The 23,015-nt window shown below is 39.0% G+C and overlaps 1 protein-coding gene across 8 annotated transcripts in view; it reads right to left on the bottom strand.

The window, feature by feature from the left end:
* Positions 1-23,015, bottom strand: part of LOC126470878 (inositol hexakisphosphate and diphosphoinositol-pentakisphosphate kinase) — a 591,274-nt gene that overhangs the window by 56,072 nt on the left and 512,187 nt on the right. For 7 of the 8 annotated variants that reach the window (XM_050098893.1, XM_050098898.1, XM_050098892.1 and 4 more), the window contains one exon: positions 1,720-1,855. In XM_050098893.1, the coding sequence (XP_049954850.1) occupies positions 1,720-1,855 (136 nt within the window). Of the gene's footprint in view, positions 1-1,719; positions 1,882-23,015 lie in introns of those variants that run through there. The other variant, XM_050098900.1, reaches the window with a different exon arrangement.

The following is a 23,015-nucleotide window of genomic DNA, read 5'->3' on the forward strand; positions in this document are numbered from 1 at the left end:
CATTTATATGCTTTCACCTACAGAAACAAAACTGAACGTAAGAAATATCTTTACAGTAAAGACTGTACCCGAGATATCATAGAGCAACCTTATTAAATTAGGATTATTGGGTCAAGAACAAAGTAGCTCTAATGAAATTTCATATAGTGATGGAATGTGAAACATATCTGAACACACTAACGACCTGTCAAAATTAATCCAAATGTACATGTAAAATTATGGTAAATAGGGTGTAACAAAACAAAAAGGAGCTGCTGTATTCAAAATCTTCCAGAAATGGTGTAAAATGGAGGGAGGCCCACTGAGTGGCGCCCGGGTATCAAAATTTGCTTATAAAGAGTTGCATGTTTTGAGAAGTGTTTCTAGCAATAATTATTTCTGAGAAAACACTGACTTAGCTATCAACAGTTTAAGCATTCTGTATTTCATTGTAAGATATTTTAAACAATTTAGTGTTTTTAACAGTGACAGATTATAATGATGGCATAGTGGTAACAGAAATAATTATATGTTTAATGAAAAGCAGACAAAAACTGTGATACAGTATTTGTACAAACTGGGCAAGAATCATGGAATGAATAGGTTTCCATTTTGTGTTTATGGAAGAAATTTAGTGAAATGACAGAAAACTCAAATCAGGGTTTCATACTGGATTTTAACAAAGATTCTTGCAAATGCAAGTCCAGTCTGTTCAACGTAATACCATCTCACACTGTGTCTGGTGGTAATATACTATACTACACTATACTATACTATACCACCAATACCACCACCACTATTATGTTTATTATATCTCATGCCTTATACAATGGATGTCACAAGATACCTACTTGTGTGTGTGTGTGTGTGTGTGTGTGTGTGTGTGTGTGTGTGTGTGTGTGTGTCCATGTTCCTGTTCCAGCACAGACATTGGGTTGGTTGGTTGGTTAAGTTATGGGAATAATAGTGAGGTCATCAGTCAATAGTTCAAGAGAGAGTTCATCTGGAGTCAGTGACATCAGCCAGAAATTTGACTGAATTGTAATAGCATGTAGGAGTGGTAGAATCAAGGGTGAAAACAGTATTAATGCCAGAGATGAAACAAGAGAGAGAAAAGTATATAGGTTGGACCAGTAGGCAGACCAGAGCTTCCCCAGGATTCACCTGTGGTGAAACATACCTCACCCACATACCGTTCCCCACAAACTTGCAGTAGGCCTAAGACAGTAACAGAATAAATAATTCCTTCTAGCTGGGAGGTTCATGGTAGTACAGTGAGAAGCTAAAAGTGTAAACACAGACTCTGGGATTATAACAGTTCATTCACATCACATCTGCAAGAATTTAGTGACGGTAGCTTTAAATTTTGGACATGCTCCTTTGACTCATTCAAACAAACATCACCATCATTACCATGCTACCCTCACTCTATCTACTCAGCACTGCCGAGCATTAGATTTTAGTGTGAACGTGAGTCCATCTCAAGCAGTTTCATTTTTCTTGGGTCATTAAATAGTAAACAAAGTTATGTACTTCATGAGTGTTTAATTTAATAGTCACATTCTACTAAACACTACTAAAAATTATGCTATTTATACTACAAAATGTGACAAAATATTAGTGGGACATATCTTCTTGACTTTGTGAGGAAAAGAAGCTCAGCAAGAATTAGTATCAAGTATTTTCTACAGGTCTTTATGTCACATCTGTAAGGTGAATAAATGATCTTGAAATACTTACCCTTTAGTAGTAATTACATTCTCAGGTCTATCACGGTTTTCCACAGTCATTGCATCTCGCATGGAAAACTCAGCTCCATTTGGTGAGGAAGCTCCACTGCTGGATACAAATGAAGGTGGACCACTCCACTGTAAACCTGTGGGATTCAAAACAATAAACAACCTACACACGTAAAATGTTAGCAATTACTAAACAAAACAAGTTTTATCTCCAATTATTATCACTACCTGCTTCTACAGATAAATTAAATTTAATATCTTTAGTTTAATCTTATTCCTCATCAATAAACAACCATTCAAAACATGCAAATTGTGTAAAACTGGAAAGGAGGGAATTGATCCAAATATTGTGATTATTCTGTTTACACAATCAACAGTGATATCTACCTCTACATACATATTCTGCAAGCCACCATATGCTGCATGATGGAGGTTACCTAGTACCACTACTAGTAATTTACTTCCTGTTCCACTTGCAAATAGAGCGAGGGATAAATGACTGTCTCTTTCTTTATCTCCATACAAGCCTTAATTCCTCTTTTATTATCTTTGTGGTTCTTAGACAATATGTATGTTAGCAGCAGTAGAATTGTTCTGCACTCATCTTCAAATGCCAGTTCTCTACATTTTCTCAGTAGCATTCCCTGAAAAGAACATCACCTTTCCTCTGTAACACAAATGCCAGTTCTCTACATTTTCTCAGTAGCATTCCCTGAAAAGAACATCACCTTTCCTCTGTAGCACTCGCATCTTAACTGACCCTAGCGCTAACAAATTTAGCAGCCATCCCTGAATTGCTTCAATGCCTTCCTTTAATCCAACCTGGCGGGGATACCAAACAGTCTAGCAGTATTTGAGAGAGGGGTTGCATTTTACAGATGAACAACACATTCTGAAAATTCTCCCAATATGCCAAAGTTGACCATTCACCTTCCCTACTTCTGTCCTTATGTGCTCATTCCCTTTCATGTCACGTTGCAATGTTATGTCTAGATATTTAATTGTTATGACTCTGTCAAGCAGTACACAACTAATGCTGTATTCTAAAATTACAGGACCGAGCGAGGTGGCGCAGTGGTCAGACACTGGACTCGCATTTGGGAGGACGACAGTTCAATCCCGCGTCCGGCCATCCTGATTTAGGTTTTCCGTGATTTCCCTACATCACTCCAGGCAAATGCCGGGATGGCTCCTCTGAAAGGGCACGGCCGACTTCCTTCCCTAATCCAATGAGACCAATGACCACGCTGTCTGGTCTCCTTCCCCAAACCAACCAACCAACCAATCTAACATTACAGGATTGTTTTTCTTACTCGTCTGCATTAATTTACGTCTTTCTACATTTAGAGCAAGCTGCCATAAGTCACACTAGCTACAAATTTTATCCAAGTCATCTTCAATCCTCCTGTTGTCACTCAAATATCACATTTTCCTGGGGCACTCCTGATGATAGTCTCATATCTGATGAATACCTGCCATTGAGGAAAATGTACTGAGTTCTATTACTTAACTCGGTTTTTAGCAATTCACTTATATGACAAATGCTTGTAACTTTGCTAACAATATGCAGTGGGGCACCATGTCAAACACTTTAAGGAAATCTAGGAATACAGAATATACCCCTTCTCCATGCTTTGGTGGCTATCATGTGAGAAAAGTGCAAGTTGAGTTTTGCATGAACAATGCTTTCAAAAACCATGTTTATTTGTGGACAGAAGCTTTTCTGTCTAGAATAAATTTATTATATTCAGACTGAAAATATGTTGAAAATCTCTGCAGCAAACCTATGTTATGGATATTGGTCTGTAATTTTGTGGGTCTGCTTTTTTACCATTCTCATATACATAAGTCACCTGGCCATTTTTCTAGTCATTTGGGGTTTTGCACTCTGTGAGAGATTTACATTAATGCAAGCTGAGTAAGAAAACCAAACTGGGATTCCATCTGGACCTCATGATTTATTTGTTTTCAACTCTTTCAGTTGCCCCTCTATACCAGACCTCCATACACAGTCTGCACTATAGTCATCAAATGATGGTATGTTTGTACATTCATCCTTAAATGTGAGATTTAAAACTTCAGCTTTCCTTTGGCTGTCTTCTATTGCCACACCAGACTGAATAGAAGCCTCTGACTTGCTTAGTGATTTTTCATAGGACCATAATTTTCCTGAGCCGCGAAGGTATGAAAATGAAAGTTGTATGCTTTGTGCACTTATCTTTTTACAGATGCACAAACTTCTACTAACATTTGCCTTTCATCATTTGTGCATTATGTTTTGAACTGAGACTGCAACAGTCTCTGCTTTCTCAGTATTTTCTGGATTGTACTATTAAACACAATGGCTCTTTTCCAACCTTAATCCATTTACTTGGCACATACTTCTCCAGGGCACAATCTACAATCTGTTTAAACTTTCCAGAATGAGATTTTCACTCTACAGTGGAGTGTGAACTGATATCTGCCGGGAAGTGTTTAAACTTCACCCATAAATTTTCTATGTCCATCATACTGGAACTAAATTATGTCCATTCATTTTCTAGGTGGGATGCTATCAACTGCTTATCTGTTCTTTCTAGCAAAAATACAGTAATAGCCTTCGTGATGGATTTATTAACTAACCATTGTAATTATGATGGGATCATGAAGATGAATCACTGACAGTTACTGAACTAGCTGCTCAACACAGTTTTCAGAAAATGCATCCACAACTACTTCACAAGACTGTCTGTCCATACCACCTGCAATTAATCAATCGACATTCCCAGTTTATACTCTGTAGGTTAAAATCATCTCCATATAATATTGCGTTATCTGGGTATTTCTTCATTACTGAGCACGGAATTTTCTTGAATGATTCTAAAACTGTCAAGGCAATTTATTAATTGAGTTCACCTAGATCTGTTATACATGTCAAGTTAACTTCACAGCTGAACTCAGTTCCAAGCCTGATAGATACAATATTTTTGTCGACTGCAATGAACACTACCCCCTCCCATCCTGCATTATCTAATGTGTCTTTTACGATACATGTAACATGCCTCGCTAAATATTTCAGAGCTTTCTATGTCACATTTTGACCAACTGTTGGTTCCAAGAATAATTTGAATACATCATCTTTCCTGGAGGGTAGTAAATTCAAGAACCTTGTTACAAATACTTCAACTATCTACACCTACCCAAAAAACAAAAATGCTCATATGCACTCCAGAAGTATTATGCTACCCGATTAGCCACTTCCTTTGAGTAGTGCACCTGTGGTCTATCAAGGGGAGTGCTGACAGATCAGCAAATGATGGCATATACATTTTGTCTGTGTCCTCCTGGTCCTTTCTGTATAATAGTTAGCAGATTTGGAAGATTCATGAAGTATTTACCCTGTTCAGTTATCTATGTGGATCAGCAAATGAAGAAAAGCACATATTAATTAACTAACACTATATGAGATTTCATATTCAGTCATTTTTACAAACAGATGGACAGATATACATACAAGCACTGTAGCCCATGAATGTGTGTGTGTGTGTGTGTGTGTGTGTGTGTGTGTGTGTGTGTGTGTGTGTGTGTGTGTGTGTGCGCGCGCGCGCGCGCGCGCGCAAATCTTTCTGAAGAGACATCTATTCTTTATATATTGTAAGTTCTGATTGGCTGAGGATACGGCAGGGAATTGGTATCTGATTTTTCAGAAGTAAACATCCCGAAATTTGTTCAATAATTTCAGAAAACCTAAATCTGTGTGGCCAAGGGGAGGTTGAATTCAGCTTCTATCTACTGCAAGCCCAGTATGTTTTTCAAAGAGCCACTGTATTCAGCATGACAGATACGTGTGTATTTCATAATCACAATGGCAAACAAAAGCACTAATGTACACTATTTGAAGCATATACTGCAATTATGCACAGGAGCAGGTGTGTGTTGTGAATGACGGAGGGAAAGAAATGAAGTTCCAAGAAAGGAAACTATTGCAAAGTGCATACAGAATTTTTATACATATGCAAACTAGTGGACAATATAAATAAGTTTAGTTATTTAACAGTGTTTCACCAGAAAAGTAAGTCAATAGAAAACAAAGTGCAACAACTATAAATTGAACTAGATGCCACAGTAGCTTGGTTGTCTGTGTTACTGAACACTGGTACAAAGGAAATGGAATTGAATACCTATTTTTACCTTCTTATGAATTGGCTTGTTACTACAGCAGAACATTTAAAGATGGTTTGAGGCTCATGTATATATGTTGAAAGCGGACTTCAGTTTATAGTTAGGAGTGATACGATTTCTTTGAGTGAAGAAAAACATTCTGAACTCTCAGGAGTAGAGTTAAAAGAACAAAATACACTTAAAAATCTGTTATACTGTGCTTATATTGGTCTCCTAATGGTGAAATTGAAAACTTTTTCATTAAATTAATATAAGTGCAGGACAAGACAGGTAATCTTAAAGGACATATTATTATTTGTGGAGATGTAAATATTAATATGATGAAAGTGGAGAAGTCAGCAATAGATTCTTGAATATCGTGTACAGTTATGGTATCTCGCAATGGGTAGCAAAAGCCGGAAGGATAACTAAACACTCATCTTCAATAAGTAACCATATTCTAACAGATATCAACCATAACTGTTGTAAGGTAGCTGTTAAAAACCTTGGGGTATCAGACCATTTTGGTCAAACTGCAGAAGTTAAAATATCTAAAAAGAGATAATCAAGCTGATTAGCTACAGTAGGGTGTTTTTGAAATAAAAAAGGTGCAAATTTGCAATGTAGATGACCAGCCAGAAGTATATTCCGGAACACATCTAAATGAAAAATTTAACATATTCATAAATATATTCAAATTAAACTTTGGGGAGGCAATTCCTAAGATAGTATATTATGTTGGAGAATCTAACAGAAAGAATTGGGTAACAAAAGGTAAGAAAATAATAGTGACCCAGCCTTCTTACAGTTTTTTTCTCTGATACTAAAGGGTAACAGAAATTACTGCAGGAAGCAAAAAGAATCTAAAATGATAGGACCATACAGAACTCAAATCAATAAAAGCAAAGCCATTTGGAATAGCATAAAAATAGTTTAACAGATAATCCCAAGGACCTGGTCAACTTAGCAAACAACAACTTTAGAAATGTAAAAACCAAACTGCAAGAAAAGCTTCCAAAAATACAACATTTAGCTATAAAAACTATATGCCTTACACAATGCTGCCGGTACCCACCATTGGGGAGGAAACCAGTATGATTCCTCACACATTTAAGAGTAAAATGTCCACAGGTCTATATGAAATTTCAATTGGTCTACAAAAGACTACATTAGCAGCATTAAAGCATCCCTAACAGACGTTATAAATGAGTCATTCTCATCAGGCTGCTTTATGATTACCTAAGGCATGGAAAAGTTCTTCCCAATCACAAAATACATGATACAGATAATATAGGGAATTAAAGACCAGTTTGCTTACTGTCTTCCTATCCAAAAATAATAGAAATTATTCTGAAACACAGTCTTGTGGATTATTCGCATAAATGACAACATCTGTGCAAAGAACAGTTTGGTTTCAGGTCTAAAAAGGGAACAGAAGCTACTACAGCAAAATTTACAAAGCAGGTTTTAGAAGCCCTAGATAAAGGAGAAAAAGTAACAGGCATTTTCCTTGACCTCAGAAAAGAATTTGGCACAGTTGATAATGAAATAATTCTAGGTAAACCTGAAGCTCTAGGAATAGGGGGGGTTGTAAGGGTTGGGTTGGGTTGTTTTTGGGAAGGAGACCAGACAGCGAGGTCATCGGTCTCAACGGATTAGGGAAGGACGGGGAAGGAAGTCGGCCGTGCCCTTTGAAAGGAACCATCCCGGCATTTGCCTGGAGCGATTTAGGGAAATCACGGAAAACCTAAATCAGGATGGCCGGACGCGGGATTTAACTGTCGTCCTCCCGAATGCGAGTCCAGTGTCTAACCACTGCGCCACCTCGCTCGGTGGGGGGTTGTAAATAAATGGTTTAGATCTTACCTAGAAGACAGAATGCAGGGGGTAAAGATATCCCAAATTTCAAGTGGCTCAAATTATGTGGTGAAACATCTTTCAGTTCAAGAATATTTGAACTTTTTAGTCCCTCAAGTGAGCATGTTACATCCAATACTGTTTCTCATAAACACTAAAGACTTCCCAAAATAAGTCACACAAGGAGGAACCCAAGTTATTTGCCGGTGACAGCAATATAATAATTACAGATAAGACAGCAGAAATGTTAGAAGTAAAAGCTGAAAAAGCACTTATGGTGGTCTACAACTGGTCAAATAACAATAAAGTAGCTCTTTATGTAAAGAACAGTTTGGTTTCAGGTCTAAAAAGGGAACAGAAACTACTATAGCAAAATTTACAAAGCAGGTTTTAGAAGGCCTAGATAAAGAAGAAAAAGTAACTTTTACATAAGAAACCTAGTATAATGAAACTTAAAGTACATAATGAAACCACGGAATGTGTAGCTGGCACAAAAGTTTTAGGTATATATGTTAACCAACAATTAAAATGAGATGAAAGTATAAGAATACTTGGAAAAAGAATTAGCACAGCATGTTCTGCCTAAAAGATATATTCTGGGGTGCAAATGCACAGAATGTGGAAAGTGTGTTCAAACTACAAAAATGAGCCATCAGAAAAATGAGCAAGAGTCATAAAAGGGTCCACTGCATTGAGCTGTTCAAAAAAGGGTCTTCTGACAGTTCCAAGTGAACACATCAATATGCAGCAAACAACTCCATACATGATCATCAAATCAGATATAGTAATTGCTTGTACCTAGATAGAATGAACAGGGCACAGACCCAAACCACTATGTTTTACCAAGCAGTTAAGATGTATAATAAACTGTCAAGGGAGATTACAGACATAAAGGAACTCTACAAATTTAAAAAGCATCTTAAAGAATATTTACTAAAATAGTTTACTCCATTAAATAGTTTATGTTACATCAAGTTATTTCAAATAAGTAACCAGGTTGACCAATTACAAAGTAGACAAAGAGGATGGAATAAGCTTGTAAGAAACACAAGGCATTGTAGTTTGTAATTCACTCCATGCAATGTAAAACCCAAGTGTATTATCAGAGGGTGTTATGATTCATTTCTCTTGTTATAAGCAGGCTCTTTCTGCCCCACGTGACTCAGTGATGAATACCTCTGTGTGTGCGTGCGTGTGTGTGTGTGTGTGTGTGTGTGTGTGTGTGTGTGTGTGTGTGTGTGTGTGTCATTCACGCACATGCACCTGTGTGTTATAATTTTATGAATATCTTACTTACATCCTGTTCCATTTTATGCATATCTATCACAAATGATGCAAACACACACATCAAAAAAAGTTTTACATCACCTCGGTTCCAAGAGTTCCGCAACCTGTACAGAAAATTCGAATAGAGATCAACTTAAACATCATGTCTGCCCTTTTTATTGCCCATTAAAACCTCACATTGCATGTTGTAACACCATACAGTGAGACCTTCAGAGTTGGTGGTCCAGATTGCTGTACACACCAGTACCTCTAATACCCAGTAGCACATCCGCTTGCATTGATGCATGCCTGTATTCGTCGTGGCATACTATCCTCAGTTCATCAAGGCACTGTTGGTCCAGATTGTCCCACTCCTCAATGGTGATTCAGTATAGATCAGGCAGAGTGGTTGGTGGGTCACATCGTCCATAAACAACCCTTTTCAATCACGCTGGTCAAGTGATGATGTTATCCTGAAAGAAGTCATTCAAAAGATGTGCATGATGGAGGCGCGAATTGTTGTCCACAAAGACGGATTCCTTGTCAATATGCTACCGATATGTTTGCACTATCGATTGGAGGGTGGCATTCACGTATTGTACAGCCGTTTCAGCACCTTCCATGACCACCAGTGGCGTACATTGGCCCCACACAATGCCACCCCAAAACAGCAGGGAACCTCCACCTTGCTGCACTCACTGGACAGTGTCTCCACGGTGTTCAGCATGACTGGGTTACCTCCAAACACGTCTCCGATGATTGTCTGGTTGAAGGCACATGCAACACTCAGCAGTGAAGAGTACGTGATGCCAATCCTGAGCAGTCCATTCGGCATGTTGTTGGGCCCAAGTGTAGCGCGCTGCATGGTGTAATGGTTGCAAAGATGGACCTCGCCATGGACATCGGGAGTGAAGTTGTGCATCATGCAGCGTATTGCACACAGTTTGAGTTGTAACAGGCGTCCTGTGGCTGCACGAAAAGCATTATTCAACATGGTGGCATTGCTGTCAGGGTTCCTCTGAGCCATAATCTGCAGGTGGCAGTCATCCACTGCAGTGGTAGCCCTTGGGCGGCCTGAGTGAGGCATGTCATTGACACTTCCTGTCTCTCTGTATCTCCTCCATATCCAAACAACATTGCTTTGGTTCACTCCAAGATGCCTGGACACTTCCCTTGTTGAGAGCCTTTCTTGGCACAAAATAATTATCTGGACACAATCAAACCATGGTATTGACTGTCTACGCATGGTTGAACTACAGACAACACGAGCCGTGTACCTCCTTCCTGGTGGAAAGACTGGAACTGATCGGCTGTCGGACCCCCCTTCGTCTAATAGGCACTGCTGATGCATGGTTGTTTACTTCTTTGGGCAGATTTAGTGACAACTCTGAAGAGTCAAAGGTACTGTGTCTGTGATACAGTATCCACAGTCAAAGTCTATCTTCAGGAGTTCTGGGAACCGGGGTGATGCAAAACTTTTTTTGGTGTGTGTGTGTGTGTGTGTGTGTGTGTGTGTGTGTGTGTGTGTGTGTGTCATCCACACAAAGAAATTTTTCTATAGATGAATGAATGAATAAAATTTAAAAAAATAATAATAAATAAAATCAATGTATCATGATGACTGTTAGGTTTTGTGAGTGACACTTGAGACGTTTAAGGCTAAGCACAAACTGAGACATGTACAGCACATTTGAAGTGACAACACTAGAGCAAGACATGCACATTCCGCATGTGTCATGCAGGTCTTGCATATTTTGAGATGCTTAGACATTCCTTGCTCATACCAGGTGGTGATGCACTGCACTGAAAGAATCGAGGTGCATGCCCAGTAATCTCTCTCAAAGAATTCAACAGAAACTATTCAGTAAAAAATTTAATTTTTACATTAGCTGTATGTGTCAGCTTCCTGATGCAGGACATGTCATCTTGTTAATGGTCACAATAATTGTGACATTTGCATTTAAGTAAGACATTGTGCAAATTTCAGAAAGTTTGCATTGAAAAATAGGAGTCATTGTGGTATTGCTTTTGGTGCTTATTACACTACATGTTGCTGCTTATGAAATTTAGGTAACATATTAAATTTCTCATAATTGGATAGATAAGTAATTTACTCACCCAGTAGTGGCAGGGGAACACACACATAAAAGAACTTACTTATGCACGCTTTCAGAGCCAGTGGCTCCTTCTTCTGGCAGAAGGGTTGAAGGGGAAGGAAAAGGGGTGAAGGAAAAGGAGTGGAGAGGTTTGGGAAAAGGGGTAGATCTCAGAAAAGTCAACCAAAACTGCAGGTCAGGGGAGGCTTACCAGACGGGATGAGAAGGAACAACTGATTGATGGGGACTACACTGGACAAAATTTCCAATCCTCAGAGCTTCAAGGCAGAAGACAGAGATTACTGCAAAAACACTGTGCATGAGTTAGTAAGAGTGAAAAGTTAAGTGCATTGTACATGACAGAGGTGGGAGGGGGGTGGCACAAAATAGACAGGTTGGAAAATGAAAGATGTAGAAAACTAAAATAGACTGAGGAAACGAGTAGTTACTGTGAAAAAATGCTGAGACATAAGAAATTAACATTAAGGCCAGATGGGTGGCAAGAACCAAGGACATGTTGCAATGCTAGTTCCCACCCACCGAGTTCTTAGAAACTGATGTCTGGGGGAAGAATCCAGATGGCGTGTGTGGTGAAACAGGCATCGGGGTCACGACTACCATGTTGCAAAGCATGCCTCGGCAACAGGATATTGCTTGTTGCCAGTATGCACCCTCCGCCTGTGCCCATTCATCCTAACTGATAACTCGGGCAGTAGTCATGCCGACGTAAAAGGCTGAACAGTGTTAACATAACAGCTAGTATATGTTCTTCACTTTGTTTTAGTTTTCTACATCTTTCATTTTCTGACCAGTCTATTTTTCTCCATCCCCCTCCCACCTGTGTTAAGTACAATGCACTTAGCTTTTCACTCTTATGAACTCATGCATGATGTTTTAGCAGTAACCTCTATGTTGTGTATTACCCTGCCTTTCACCTTTAAGCTCTCAGGTTTCAATTCTTGTCCAGTGCAGTCTCTGACAATCGGTCTTTCCTTCTCATCCCATCTGGTAAGTGTCCCCTGACCTGAAGTTCTGAGTGACTTTTCTGAAATCTACCCCTTTTCCTAAACCTCTCCAGTCCTCTTCCTTCACTCGCTTCCTTCCCCTTCAATTTTGCATAAATATAACCTCCTTTTACATTTGTGTTCCCCTGCCACCCCTTGATGAGCAGAATTTTATCTATCAAATTAAACTGGCAAAAATTGATTATTTTTGTTGTCATATTGAATTTTTCATTAGACTTGGGAGGAGGTCTCTCTCTGTCTCCAATCTTGAGAAAATGATATTTATGTAGCATGTGTGCTTCTGATCACTTGCATGTGAGAACGAAATATTGAGAACAGCCCTAATATCTCCAAAACTGATCGAGATATTGAAATTAAATTGTGTCAAATGAATGTACGCAAGGAGGAGAGAATTTTACCAGATACATGGTACTTTCTTATCTAAGGTAACACAACAGAAGCTATAGTTTTTATTTTACTTTTTCAATCCAGTACTATAATTTCTAAGAGTCATCGATAGCTACTGAATAGATACTTTCTCAGTACAAAAATAAACATAAAATTTCTTCTCTTACGTTGCTGCAAACCAACACAGTGAGGTTCTGATCACCAACTTCTTGTTTTATGACACACACTATTTCAGGATTCTGTCATAAATAGCTACTGCAAGGAGAGTTTGTGCCAATTATAACGTATTTTGGCAAAAGAAGCACAATTAAATGTGCCAGCAAGAGAAATGTAGCCATTACTCATAAACGATTACACTTCCTCAAATGAAGAATGTTAATAATTCACCCAAAAATAAATCGAAAATTCTGTTGCGATCTTGGCAGAATCTCCATAACTCATTGTATTTTTAACAGTGAATGACTAGAATGGAAACTTACTAAATGATTTTTTTCCTGTACTTCATCTGAGAAGTATGAAAATAATTATGAGTGTGCCCTTCGGATGGGGTGATGTGCACATGCCAGACAATGGTTTGCCAAACTGACAATGTGTGATTCATGAATAAAAGAGTCATTGTTGAGAAAGTAAACAATTGATCCACTACAAAACATGATGGTCAGTGTACTGTCAGTAGCTGGGAATAATGCGCACAGCAGGAATGTGGAAGCTAACCAGGTGTGCTCTGTCATGAATGCAGGACTGTCTTTGTCGGGTAATTCAGGGTGACTCAAAAAGAAAGAACACACTTCAATGGTTTGGTGTATTAGAGAAAATGGATTAAAGACAGAAACACATTGCACATATCACTGGATAGAAGATGGCTCAAAGTTTTATGTTCTCACAGACACTATACCATATACTCGACATAATCACCATACACTGATTGAGAAACATTGAAACAGCAGCCCATTTCATCCTGCACACAAATCAACAGGTCTCTGTTTATTCAATTGACAGCTTCAACAATATGATTTCTCAGTTGTTGAAGAGTAGATGCCATAGGTGGGAGTATGACTCTATTTTATGTATGCCCACAGAGAAAAAATCGTAAGGTGTGAGGTCTGGCAACCTGGTACGCTAAAAGCAGTGAAAAAGATCTTGTTGTCAGTGTCTCCCAATCCAATGTTGTGGGATGGTGGTGTTAACATAATGCCACACCTCCAGGTGAAAGTGAGGTGGGGTGCCATCATGCATAAAAATCAAATCATTGGAACCTTTGTGAAGTTGAGGAAACAGCAAATTTTACAGTTCCCTCCACAAAAAAGAAGGATCCATAGAATATGTGAACAGAAACAGCACAAAACACTTTCAGTTTAGGTGAGTCTCTTATGTTTGATGCTCTCGTGATCCCCAATTTCGTACATTACGGTGTTTTACTTTACACGGCAGATGAAACGTTGATTTGTTTGAAAAGACGAATCATTTGGAAAAAGTGTCCCCTGTCATATACTGGAGAACTTAAACGCAAAATTTGTAACATGACACACCATTGTTTTCAGGGAGTTGAAGTTCCTGGCTTGCTCATTTTGTGGACTTCTGAGGGCTCCGTATGAACACGTCTCGCGTATGATTGACATTTTCATTAGATGTGCATGGCTGATCAGTGCTCTACCATTTGCATATCCAATGAACTTCCACAAATTTTGTATGCCAGTATAAGTCTGATTGTGCAGACCTGGCTTCTTGCTGATCGATGGCAGAATGTATGTCGCACTTGAGCAACGGATTGACTTCACGCTAATTCCAACATGAAAACTGATTTCTCTTGTGGTGTAGTTGCCATGTTGCTACAAACAAACAGCAGTACAGGTGTGTCAAAACTTTGAACCTTCCTCTTTCTAATGCCATGGTCAATGTGTTTCCATCTTTTATAGTTCGTCTGTAATAAACAACTGAAATCTGTTCTTTCTTTTTGAATCACCCAGTACATTTCAACACATTAAATATATCAGATTACCATACTCTTTCATGATACTGACACTTTCAGAATAATACTAAGCACATCCTTATTAGTGTAGCCTGTTTTATGACAAGTATACTGTTGCTTATATCATGTATGCAAACACTGAAGTGCTTTTTCTTGTCACTGTGTCAATCAAAACATTGTCATTCATAGGGGTTTCTCAACTGTTTCTAGCTTACAGTGAGAAGGTGATGTCCACATGCATGTAGGATAGTGTGTCCTCTTAAATCCATATCCAAGAAATCAAAGTGAAACTTACATACTTGATATCTTGGACACTTTTTACCAGGCATAGAGAGAAATTCCGACTTTTTGAATATTTGTATCAGATTGTTCAGATACACCAGCATATTAGGCAGCACGTAGACAATCTTGTTTCACTGTATAATATTTAAAATTTCTTGCCTTGATTCTTGGTCACGATTTTATAATATTCCTTACTAATTTGCTACAATGACAATGAACCATCTATCTCTTCTTGCAATTTCAAGACACTATGGAGGCAGGAGATATAAGCCAGTGGTGAATGGCTCATCAGTCACTGGATTAAACTATAACTAAATGCAGCACCTTTTACTTCAATATCAGTCACCAAAATTTAGGATAACAGCACATTCCAATACATGAATACAGCACACATGGTTCTGCCAAAAAATGAATAAATTGCTTCTAGATGGCAGTAAAATATACAGTTTTGTTGCAGTTTTTGAAATTTATGATTTATGAGAGCACCAATGCAACATGAAACTTGCGAAAACATTAAGAGAAACAATAGCACTTTTGAAGAAAGCTTACCAAGATGATGATCTAGTCAGGATGCAGTGTTATGAAAGTATCTCCTAATTCAAAATTTGTCATCAATCAACTGTAGATGACCCTTAACAAGGAAGGCTTCCCAGCACAAATTTTTGCACTCACATTCATAAAATTGAGAAACATTAACAAACTGGCAATGATCAAACACCAGTGCAAAGGATGATCATGGGGCACTAGGTTTTGGTTTACAACTATAACACCAAGACTGGTGTCTAGGCATCATAGTGGGTCAGGGAAGTATTTTTACATCCCAAAGTAGCACAAAGATAAAGCTAACAACTATATTCCTGATATCAATGGAGTTGTGGATTTGGAATTTTTGCCTCCATATTGAACAGTCAACAATCATTACTACCCAAGCTTTTTGCATACATTGCAAGTGCCAATTCTAAAAAGAGAAAAAGAAAACCTCAATTAAGGCAATAAAGAAGTTCTGCCCCTTTACACAACACTGATGAAATTATAGTGGATTAATCACTGGCATGGAAAGACACTCAAAAAGAAACTTCTGAGCACTGAATGGCAAAGTGGCAAGGCTACTGAGGCACTAGTGTGAATAGATGAGCTGGAGCACTTTGAAGCATGATAATGTAGGTTGGATAAAAATATTATTAAAAAAATTCAAAAAATTTTAACAATCTGTGTTCGATCTATGTCACACATGTTTAACAGCTGGTAACTTAGAAACAAATTCTCCCTGATTCCAAGACATATAGTATGGTATAAACCTGTTGTAAAATAGCTTCAATTTCTTAAACACAATCACTTTCTAGCTTCAAAAACGAGCAATGATATCATTTTAACTCTAACTGAATACTTTAAATACCAGTATCACTTTCAGTGTTAAGTTCTCTATGAATCCATACATGGACCTCAAACTGTGTAGTGTGCCTGTCTTGCTATAGAGCATGCACTGAAAGGTATTCAAACAGGTTATCACACATATTTATCATAAAGAATCAAATAATGAACGTAAAACACACTACAGCCCAGTTACTCACTGTGGCTTCATGAAATCATGCTGTACTGCTGTGACCCAGTCTTTGGTTGTAAAATTATTAGACTTCAACAAAAGTACCGAAAAGTAGTAGGGAAGTGCCATAGAGTGTTGCTTTAAGAGCCACAGGTTGGTAGGTGCAAGTGTAGTGACATGTGGGTAACAATAACAGATGTGCCAGAGGATTGTACAGTGAGGATAGCCGAGCTCTGTGGTAAGTGGAGTTGCACAGCCGTAACTGTGTAGCAAATGGGGTGGTATCACCACACCAGAGCATGTCTCTTGTTTTCACAAAGGTGACAAGGTGCCTGGTTTCAGTGAAACAACATCAGTGCCACCTAACTACTGTCCGAGGATAGCGAGTTGTACCCAGCATACAACTGTCTTCACATTCCATTGCGGTGACACCAGTAGGGTGAGGGGCCACGAGGCCTACGTGATGCCGAGGGAAGCAGTGTATATCAGTATCCTCATGCCGCAAGCTCAGTTGCGTGCGTAGGCAAGGGGCCATACCGTAACCTACACAGGCTGCTGGTCTCAGAAATGCAAGGTGTCAGGCAGAAGCTGCCAACCGTTCATTGTCCCCAGCCAAGATCAACCAGCAGGGGCTTGCCTGCCTCACTGTGCCATGTACTGAGATCAATAAGTTCTTCATAACTGTTAACAGTGTTTGCCCCAGGTGCTACAGTCTCTCACCATCATTCACTCATCCTCCAGTGTGCCCAACATGCTACAATGAATTCCTGATGAAAATATTGCATGAAGAATCACTCCTAAAAGGAAAAGAAATGAGATATAAATAATTGACAATAACATTAAACTATATAATGAGGTATTCTGATTGAATCACCAACTATATAATTGATTTTGAGTCATACCTACACCTTGCACATTAAATGTAATACAATACTCAATGTATTTGGCCCTTTTGACAGGTGACGAAATGCTGGGCTGTGACTGCAGCCACTACCGCTTCCCAGCCAATGGGTCCCAAAGGGTTCTCGTGCATCCATTGTTAAAAGGTAGTCACTTTGCCAACAACTGTGTCACAAAAATGTTATTGGATGGAACTGGTGTTATCAATGTGTCAGAAAGTGAAGTATGTTCTGGCTGTGCAACCCTTACACTCCAGACCTCCATATTCAGACAAAAGGCACTATAAAAATTTATGCAATTAGTGGTCTCACTCGCCAGTTGCACTTAGATGACACATGGATTAGGACTACACCACAGGTCTAGATGTAGCATAAAAGCTCAAACAAAAGACAAAAAACTTCCTTCAGAAACTGCCACAGCCAATAGTGTTGCCAGTCTGTGCAGACAGCCAGACTTAGAGAATTATCAGTGTGCCCATGTTATTTGTCCCACATCACAATTGGAGGTGACAGATTCTGTGGTGGTCAGTCACTGGGAAGGTTTTATGTCAAAGAATGCATCTTTCCTGAGAGAGTCCTATATTTTTCCTTCAGAAAAGGAAGTAGGTTTCTCTCTGACGACCCTTTAACTTATCATTCTTTTGTTGTTAACTGCTGAAGGCAGAGTTTTGTCTTCTTCATGTCATTTTCTACATTTCTGTTACCCATAGTTCGGTCATTAATTCCTAGCTTTTCCACTGTCTCTCGTCCATGATTTCATTTGCGATTTGATGCAGATAATGCTTAAATGTATCCAATTTCATTTTGGGAGGAAGTACAAGTCTCTCATTTTCTCTCTTATCCCGAAATATAAAAAATACTTTAGTACACTTATTTGTGAAGTCTTTGACCCACCCATACAGATGAATACTTAATATACTAGTTCATAACCCAGACCTAGATCAAATCCACATAGCAGCTTAATGATCATTAGTATGGTTTGTCTGTTTGTTTTCTTCACTAATATCAAAAACAATTTACATTGTATGGATTTGGTCATTGAAAACACTGAAAAAATCAATAGCCTAAAATTAATTTCTTACATAACAACTGACAATGAATTTTCTTTTAATCTAATTACATGTGTTTTTTAGTCTTAAATGCTTATGATTTCTGTATATATTATAATAAAGCACTTCTTATATTATGTAACCTGTTTTAATTCAGGTATTACATCACCATATAAAAAGTTTTATTTTGTAAATAATCTTTTAGTTTTATATGTTATGGAAACTTAGTATATAATTCTATGGCACTGTACAATAAATTCTGCTGCGTTTTAACATTATTTTTGTTCTGTCCAGATGAAAATTAAAGCTGTTTCATAATCAAGCACTAAACAATTTTTAACATAGTAGTCAATATATCTTTACATACATAACACCAAAAAATATATTCACAAGGAACAGTTAAGATTTCCAGCAAGTTTGATACAGCGAGCCATACTGCCACTGTGGGTCATTATACACATTGACCTTTTCTGCAGCATTAATATAGCTTGAATATTTTTCCTATTCACTCCCCCAAAAAATATGCCATGGCTAATAACAGAATGAATACAAGCAAAATATAATGATATGTTACATGAAATATTTCATACTGATAAAAGAATTTGGAGGGGAAAGTATGCTATAGAGATTCTGTTACTAAGTATTTTTACATGCTCTACCCACTTTAATTGACAGTCAAACATGCATTCCAAGAAATTTTGTGCTTTCTATACATTGTGAGTATCCATTATTTATTTTCAGGTTATTGTGATCTGGTTTTTTGTTTAAGTAGAAGTTCACAGTACTTGTTTTCTTTACATGAAATGTGACTTTATTGTTTGTTGTCCACTTATATATACTGCTAAGCATTTCTTCAGCTTTCTCTCTTACTACATTTGACGACTTGACAGTGATCAGTATGTTAGAGGCATCTGCAAACAACGCTGTTTGCCCGTGCTTGATACTTTGTGGGAAATAATCAGTGTATATTAGGAGCAGTACTGGACCAAGCACATTACCCTGCAAAATGCCTCTGTTTATATATTTAGGGTCAGAAGTATGTTGTGTATGGTCCACTGTGTCAAACACTTCAGTTAGATTGAGAGATATATCTTTTGTACAGTTCCCTTTATCCAATGATTCTAGGACTTGTTTTGTCAGATACGCTGTTGCTGATCCAGTGCCTTTCCTTGACTGAAAATCAAACTGGTGATTGGAAGGAGTTTATGTTTATTTAAATAGTTCATAAGTCTATCTTTCACAACAGTTTCTATTATTGTTGCAAAATAATTTTTAGTATTTTCAGTGTCATCCTTTGTGAACAGAGGCAGTAATTTAGCATATTTTAAGTAGTCAGGAGAGCAACCCTGACTAACGGTGATATTAGGCTCTCAATACAGTCCTTAATCAGATAACTTGGTACTTCATCCAAACCTGCTGAAATTTTTGGTTTACAAACTGTTTTGTAGACTTCATCCTTTGTTGTAGGAAACTAATGGCACTCAATGTCGTATGCATTTATTTACGTTTTTGACATAAGGGGCTGTTTGAAATACACTCCTGGAAATGGAAAAAAGAACACATTGACACCGGTGTGTCAGACCCACCATACTTGCTCCGGACACTGCGAGAGGGCTGTACAAGCAATGATCACACGCACGGCACAGCGGACACACCAGGAACCACGGTGTTGGCCGTCGAATGGCGCTAGCTGCGCAGCATTTGTGCACCGCCGCCGTCAGTGTCAGCCAGTTTGCCGTGGCATACGGAGCTCCATCGCAGTCTTTAACATTGGTAGCATGCCGCGACAGCGTTGACGTGAACCGTATGTGCAGTTGACGGACTTTGAGCGAGGGCGTATAGTGGGCATGCGGGAGGCCGGGTGGACGTACCGCCTAATTGCTCAACACGTGGGGCATGAGGTCTCCACAGTACATCGATGTTGTCGCCAGTGGTCGGCGGAAGGTGCACGTGCCCGTCGACCTGGGACCGGACCGCAGCGATGCACGGATGCACGCCAAGACCATAGGATCCTACGCAGTGCCGTAGGGGACCGCACCGCCACTTCCCAGCAAATTAGGGACACTGTTGCTCCTGGGGTATCGGCGAGGACCATTCGCAACCGTCTCCATGAAGCTGGGCTACGGTCCCGCACACCGTTAGGCCATCTTCCGCTCACGCCCCAACATCGTGCAGCCCGCCTCCAGTGGTGTCGCGACAGGCGTGAATGGAGGGACGAATGGAGACGTGTCGTCTTCAGCGATGAGAGTCGCTTCGGCCTTGGTGCCAATGATGGTCGTATGCGTGTTTGGCGCCGTGCAGGTGAGCGCCACAATCAGGACTGCATACGACTGAGGCACACAGGGCCAACACCCGGCATCATGGTGTGGGGAGCGATCTCCTACACTGGCCGTACACCACTGGTGATCGTCGAGGGGACACTGAATAGTGCACGGTACATCCAAACCGTCATCGAACCCATCGTTCTACCATTCCTAGACCGGCAAGGGAACTTGCTGTTCCAACAGGACAATGCACGTCCGCATGTATCCCGTGCCACCCAACGTGCTCTAGAAGGTGTAAGTCAACTACCCTGGCCAGCAAGATCTCCGGATCTGTCCCCCATTGAGCATGTTTGGGACTGGATGAAGCGTCGTCTCACGCGGTCTGCACGTCCAGCACGAACGCTGGTCCAACTGAGGCGCCAGGTGGAAATGGCATGGCAAGCCGTTCCACAGGACTACATCCAGCATCTCTACGATCGTCTCCATGGGAGAATAGCAGCCTGCATTGCTGTGAAAGGTGGATATACACTGTACTAGTGCCAACATTGTGCATGCTCTGTTGCCTGTGTCTATGTGCCTGTGGTTCTGTCAGTGTGATCATGTGATGTATCTGACCCCAGGAATGTGTCAATAAAGTTTCCCCTTCCTGGGACAATGAATTCACGGTGTTCTTATTTCAATTTCCAGGAGTGTATTTACAGTAATTTTGTTTTCATGCTGCTAAAGTAGTTGTTTATATAGTTTGCCAAACCTTTTGGTTCAAATGGCTCTGAGCAGTATGGGACTTAACATCTGAGGTCATCAGTCCCCTAGAACTGAGAACTACTTGAACCTAACTAACCTAAGGACATCACACACATCCATGCCCGAGGCACAATTCGAACCTGCGACCGTAGTGGTTGCGCGGTTCCGGACTGAAGCGCCTACAACCGCTCGGCCACTGCGGCCGGCAAACCTTTTGGATTTTTTATTAGAGACCATTTATCTTTTATTTTTATGTTTAACTGATTCATCATTCTGCTACCAATTTCCAGCTTTACAATCTTCCATACTGGTTTGTTTTTGTTTTTTGCAGATAGTATCAGTTTGGAATTATGAGACCACTTTGCTGCAAGCAACACTTTCCTGTATGTTTGCCTATACTGTTTATAGAAGTGTGAGAAAGATGGATTAGACTGGCTGTCTCTTATGAAACTGAGATACTTCAGTGTTTGGGAAGATTTTTTAAAATACCTATGTCACCTATACATTTTGTTCCACTTTGATTATGGACATAATACTTTACAAAAAGTCTCTTCAAATTGTAGTTTGAACAGAGTCATTTATTTTTTTGAATTTTTCATTTGTATCTACCTCTGTGTATACTACTCCCCATGCTTGATGTGCTCTTGACAAACTTGTGCTGTTTTGGTTCAGAAAATATTCATCTGCAGATACGCATTTGCTTTGTTTTCACTGTGGCAACTTTCATATTTACAATTTGACTGAAGTGGTCAGATAATCCTAGATCTGCTATACCCACACTACAGTTTTCTTTGTCTAAATCTATTAATACATAGTCAACAGTTATAATTGACTGGTTTGTTATTTTTGTTGCACTGTTAACTATTGACACTAAATTGAAACTGAGCAATGCTTCTTAATAAGAAGTCACAGGTAGCATTAGAATTCACTGTATTTATATTTAGGTCTCCACATACGAGGATGTTGCCCTTTGGTGTTTCTGTCATGTCAAGAACATTATTTAGTTTAGATAAAAACCATATTCGTATCTCCACTAGGAGATCTATATAAACATAGAATAGTAAGTTTTCTACACTCATATTGGCTCCTTAATTGTACTGCTGCCAACCCAAAATGTTTCTCTTCACTGACTGCACAGAGATTATTTCTGACATTAAATGGGTAATTTTGTTTCTCAAACAATGGAAACTCCAGGCAGTAATATCAACAGTGCAGGGGAAGACAGATTGCTATTTACCACAAAGAAGACATGTCAAGTTGCAGACAGCCACAATTACAAGACACTTACATTCTTTATGGTAAGTAGCAATCTATCTTTTCCTACATTGTTAATTTTGTTTCTCATAATTGTTAACTTTGTTTCTCATAAATACAACCACCTTCACACCTTGTAGATGTTCTGTTGTATGCACATGTTAAATTGTGATACTTTAAGAGCACATGATTAATTTGCAACTCTCTTCACCAATGTTATGTGATACAAAAAGACAGCTATCTATATGCTCTGGATCAACATCTAGCTGTTGCACTTTATTTGTTAAACACTGAATATTTTGGTGAACAACTGTTAATTTACTACTACTAAATTTCGTGTTTCCCCCAAAAGACATTTTTGAGTTATCAACCCCTTCAGACCATATCAGTTTCCCTTATTTTTTATTATTTTACATATTTCCAGAAGAATTTCACTAAAAGTCATTGTATCTAGTCTATTTAAGTGCACACCATCTCTTCCCAGATATTTGTAACTTAGAAATTTATTAGGGTCTATGAATA

The sequence above is a fragment of the Schistocerca serialis genome, chromosome 3 (assembly GCF_023864345.2).
Source record: "Schistocerca serialis cubense isolate TAMUIC-IGC-003099 chromosome 3, iqSchSeri2.2, whole genome shotgun sequence".
Taxonomy (NCBI): domain Eukaryota; kingdom Metazoa; phylum Arthropoda; class Insecta; order Orthoptera; family Acrididae; genus Schistocerca; species Schistocerca serialis.